General features: G+C 40.3%; 3 protein-coding genes across 3 annotated transcripts in view; 1 reads left to right on the top strand and 2 right to left on the bottom strand.

The window, feature by feature from the left end:
* The window catches only part of LOC107624443, a gene marked incomplete in the record, with an annotated part of 2551 nt that extends 1023 nt beyond the window's left edge, over nt 1-1528 (bottom strand). Inside the window, 4 exon segments of the mRNA XM_016326937.2 lie at nt 455-656; nt 838-930; nt 1021-1132; nt 1209-1528. Coding sequence (XP_016182423.1) covers nt 455-656; nt 838-930; nt 1021-1132; nt 1209-1492 — 691 coding nt within the window.
* LOC107623434 (pyruvate dehydrogenase E1 component subunit beta-3, chloroplastic) lies at nt 1681-4277 on the top strand. Its single transcript, XM_016325685.2, has 4 exons — nt 1681-1991; nt 2397-2500; nt 2616-2659; nt 3087-4277. Exons 1-4 carry the CDS (start codon nt 1901-1903, stop codon nt 4057-4059), a joined length of 1212 nt encoding a protein of 403 aa, XP_016181171.1. The 5' UTR covers nt 1681-1900; the 3' UTR covers nt 4060-4277.
* Nucleotides 4308-4896, bottom strand: LOC107623435 (basic blue protein). Its single transcript, XM_016325687.2, has 2 exons — nt 4679-4896; nt 4308-4597 (listed from the first exon to the last, which is right to left on the bottom strand). The coding sequence occupies exons 1-2, from the start codon at nt 4839-4841 to the stop codon at nt 4380-4382; spliced, it is 381 nt and encodes a 126-aa protein (XP_016181173.1). The 5' UTR covers nt 4842-4896; the 3' UTR covers nt 4308-4379.

The following is a 5111-nucleotide window of genomic DNA, read 5'->3' as shown; positions in this document are numbered from 1 at the left end:
CATGTTGCCCTCAATACAAGCAATAGAAGACATGAAAAGAATTCCTCAACAGGTTGAAATTGTTCCAAAGGCAATATGTTGAATGAAATAACAGCTACAACACCTAAGCATTGTCCCATTGTAATTTTTTCTTAGGCCTCTCTGTCTGATTTATTCTCCTAACGTGCTGATTCAAATAAAACAAGGAAAGTCATATCCTCACAAAAATGGCAAAAGGCATCCATGCCATAGCCACACCTTATAACACAGCAGACATGTTATACAGAATTAGTCTTCATCTTTCCTATTACATGAAGATGATACAGCAAAAATCAGCATTTTAACTTCATTGTGAAGCAGATTTACATAAACTTCCTTTCATGGAACTATTTCAGTGTGTAACAGAATTTGCAGCAAATACTTGTATCAATTAAAAAAAACAGTAAAAAGAAGGTGTAGCCAAAAATTGAGCTTACATGCCAATATATCCACACCGCAACCTTATGAGGCATTAACCAAAAGAAAATTGCATGATCTGATTCCGATGATGAGGACAATCTTTTGGCTTTGAGACTGGCAGTAAAATAGTTTCCAAGCTCAGGGTGGTGAACTGAAATTGATATGTTAAGATTCTCTCCAGGATCATTTGCTTTAATATTCCAACTGCCGAGCATATCCTACCAAGTTCAAGGAGATGTTTACTATTAAGATGCAGGAAACCCTATCACAAGTAATTATGACTATCAATTTAGGCATGTGAAGAGCCAAGAAGAACGGAGACATTGGTTATCTGAGATACATAAGAAACTATCTAGAAATGTAGAAATGAAACAAGCAAAATGCAGAGCTTAAACATACCATGAAAGGACTAACATGCAAGGATTTTGCCACAAGATCAGAGTGTGGATTGAAAATAAAAGATACTCTTTCACCCCATGGTGTGTTTGTTACCTGAAACAAAAGGATTGATAGTAATGTGAGCACAGAGCAATCATACAGATTCTTGATTACAACTAGGCCTAAGAGAGGAATGCCACATACCTCAGCAATGCATTTGTTCAAACATGTAGAAGTGCCTTCAACATCATAACAATAGTACACACTCAATGGATTCTGCTCATATCCCACGCTAGGAGGGATGGTCAGCAGCAATCTGCGTAATTGAGTTCAAGTAATTATAAACCAAGACGGTTAAAAATAGTGAGAAGAGAAAAAAGAAGATGAAGTACATGGGACCATTGGTATGGGTGATTTGGCGAGCTTCATCGGCAGAGAGATGTTGGGGCAGCGCGTGGGGCGCACGTTCTAAGTCGATGAGGGCGTAGCGGACAGGATATTGAAAAGAATGGTTGACGGGGTGGCGGCGTTGGTGCCAGACGGTACCTTGGTAGAGATATATGTGGGTGGAAGGTGCCCAGCGGCGTAGAAGCGCGTGAAACGGAATGAGAAGGGAGAGCGTGAGAGTGGTGACCAAAGTGTAGAACATGGAACATAAGAGGTACACTATTTCCATTTTCGTTTCGACAAGTCCTTTGCTTTTCGCCTGCTCAAGTTATAAGCTATTAAGCTCTTTGCAGTTCGGCATTGTGGTTTGGCCACGTCACTCCAATCTCAATCTTTAATTATTGGGCCATTGGTGTACATGGCTTTGGGCCCATTGAGCCCAAACCCATGAAGGAGCTTGATTAGGCCACCAACAATGAGAAACAAGAAGAAAAGCATGGTCGATAATTCCTATGCTGTGCTAAGTGCAGAGTGCTAACACAAATCAAAGAGGGAGGCCCTTTATTACATCGCTCAACCATAACACCCTTCAAATTTCTCCGCCCCGTAATTCTGCTTTTTGTTTCTACATTCTTGATTCTCCAATATATTACCTTGCTCGCCCAGCTTCGATCTGCTATCTTCTCCGCTGATTTCAATGGCCACCCTTTTCCAAGGACTTCCATCTTCCACCGCATTCTCCTCCTCCAACAAATTCAACCACGTCCCAGCCCCTACATCCTTTTCAGGTACCTGGAATAAATTGTACTAATGGTGAGAATTGGTGCGACGGACTTTCTAATTCTTTTGAATCAAACCATTTTAATGGATATTGTCGTGGGGTGGGGTGGCTTAGCTAATTAGCTTTCACATAACTTCATTATCCACCAATGCTGCCTTTTCACTTATATAGCAATAGTAATTCTTTCTTGTGTTTGGTTTGTTTGCATTCCCTAATTTCATTCCATGTGTTATGTAATGTCTGTCACTCGTGTCAGTTTTTCTTCAATCAGTGATGCATTTGTATCTTCTAGGAACCTTGGTGATTTGAAATGTGGTTTGGATTTCTAGTTCTCAATATTTGTTGTTTTATTGGGTGAGTGTTAACTGAAATGTTGTTTATTCCACTTTGTGTACAACCTATGATGATTTAGAGAGGAAATCTAGCATAGTTACTGTCAGATCTGATGCGAGGTGGAGCCCTGTTCTTAACTATGCAACTCACAAGCCTCAGCGCTTGATTACTAATGCTGTTGCAGTAAGTTATCTCACTCCAATCATTCCTTTACCCCTTTTAAGGGATCATTTACGACAGTGAGATAGAGTTTGCATGATATTGTCTAATTTATGATTCGTTTGTGCATTGTTTGTAGACAAAGGCAGACAGTTCCTTGGCCTCTACGTCATCAAAACCTGGGTATGTTTCTTTCTATGTCTGTTTCGTGTATGCGTACTTATGCTTGACTTCTGGATTACAACTTAAGATTTTAGGATAACCATTCCTTGATATTAGTTAAAGCAATAAGGAACCTCAAGGTGCTGTGCCGCCTGCACAGTGCCTTCAGGTGAGAGACATTTCTCGGTTCTTGCTACGTGTTTTCATTTCACCTAGATTGAAAAACATAGCATGAGTTCAGTGATTCAGTTATGAATTAATGATCTTCATTTGCATTCAGACGATAGAAAATATAAGGAAACTATGACAAGGATTGTAAGCTTGGGGGCTTTTTTCTGACACTTAATTTAGAACCCAGTCAATACATGATTGGTTGAATTCTATTCTCTTATCGGCTATATTATTGGCAATTAAGGATGAACTGACAAGATCTACATTTGATTCTCAGGCATGAACTTCTCCTTTTTGAAGCCCTGCGTGAAGGTTTGGAAGAAGAAATGGAGAGGGATCCCTGTGTGTGTGTCATGGGGGAAGATGTAGGCCATTATGGAGGATCTTACAAGGTGACTAAGGGCCTGGCCACTAAGTTTGGGGACCTCAGGGTCTTGGACACTCCTATTGCTGAGAACTCCTTCACCGGCATGGGCATTGGAGCTGCCATGACTGGTCTGAGGCCAATTATTGAGGGCATGAATATGGGGTTTCTCCTTCTGGCATTCAACCAAATCTCCAACAATTGCGGCATGCTCCATTACACGTCCGGAGGCCAGTTTAAGATACCAGTTGTTATTCGCGGACCAGGTGGAGTTGGGCGGCAACTTGGTGCCGAGCACTCACAGCGACTGGAGTCATATTTCCAGTCTATCCCTGGCATTCAGATGGTGGCATGCTCAACCCCTTACAATGCCAAGGGGCTGATGAAAGCTGCAATCCGCAGCGAGAACCCGGTGATTCTTTTCGAGCACGTCTTGCTTTATAACCTCAAGGATAGAATTCCGGACGAAGAGTATGTATTATCGCTGGAAGAAGCAGAGATGGTTCGACCCGGGGAGCACGTGACCATCTTAACATACTCCAGGATGAGGTACCATGTGATGCAAGCCGCAAAGACATTGGTGAACAAAGGGTATGATCCGGAAGTGATTGATATCAGGTCCTTGAAGCCATTTGACCTTCACACAATTGGGAAGTCAGTGAAGAAGACTCATAGGGTGCTGATAGTGGAAGAGTGCATGAGGACAGGTGGAATTGGTGCAAGTCTCACAGCTGCCATCACTGAGAATTTCAACGATGATTTGGATGCTCCAATTGTGTGCTTATCTTCTCAGGATGTGCCAACCCCATATGCCGGAACGTTGGAGGAATGGACCGTGGTTCAACCTGCTCAGATTGTCACAGCAGTTGAGCAACTCTGCCAATAAACTATTGTTCTATTGATCAGGATTTCATTTTGCTATAGCTACAGCTACAACCTTCATTCCAATCTTTTACTTTTAGTTTTCTCCCACAACATAAACTTTGGATATTGTTTGCAATTTTTGTCTTCTTCTTTTGATATTGTTTTCAATTTGTTGCCAAAACGTTTTATTTTATTGAAATAGGGGCAGATATTAAATATGAGAAAGTGATCCATCATCCATGCTAAGATGTTATGTTATGCACCTCGTTCTGAGAAAGAAATAATTCTATAATAATATTTCCTTATGTTTATACAAATTGAAGTGCATATGAAATTATTAGATTAGACAGCATTGACGGCAATTTTCATGCCACGCTGACAATGACCAAGAAAACTACAAATGAAGTAGCTCTGTCCTGAGCGAAGCTGAATTTGATCATTTCCTGACCAGTGCACTGTCTCTCCAAATTCCCTTCCGATCTTTGGAATTGGAATGCATAGCTCGAAAAAGGACTTGTCTACTTCCATCACGTTGTGCATTCCAAACATGTAATTGAATTCTGCATGTGTATAACTAATAATTAAATGAATGAATGAAGAAAAATAAAAAGAAAAAGAGGATAATGGTGGGTGTTGCTGACCAAGTACATCACCAGCCATGAAAGTCTTTCCATAAGGCCAGTTACTAACGTTGAAGGACCAACCACGTGAATCCCCAACCTTGTATCTTAGTGCATAAGTCACTGACATACACAACAGTAGCATTACACCAATCATTGCACTACTTCCTCTTCCATCTCCCATCTTCTACTACTTGCATATTTAGCACTGCTTTACAATGGTTGAAGGAGACTTCATGCACAATTTTATAGCCGAAATTGAAAATTCATAAATCAAAACTGTTCCTCCTTATTCATAATATCTCTCTTCATTTAATACACCAATTAATATCATTTATTAAGTCTGTTATGTTTTTACCTTTCGGCAAAATTTAAACCAATGGAGCGTATGTGATTATTAGGACAGAATAACACAATAAATAATAGAGATCTAAAAATTAATATTTTTATATTT

The sequence above is a fragment of the Arachis ipaensis genome, chromosome B10, assembly GCF_000816755.2.
Source record: "Arachis ipaensis cultivar K30076 chromosome B10, Araip1.1, whole genome shotgun sequence".
Taxonomy (NCBI): Eukaryota; Viridiplantae; Streptophyta; class Magnoliopsida; order Fabales; family Fabaceae; genus Arachis; species Arachis ipaensis.
The sequence above is the reverse complement of the archived record's forward strand: the minus strand, read 5'-3'. Positions and strand labels throughout refer to the sequence as shown.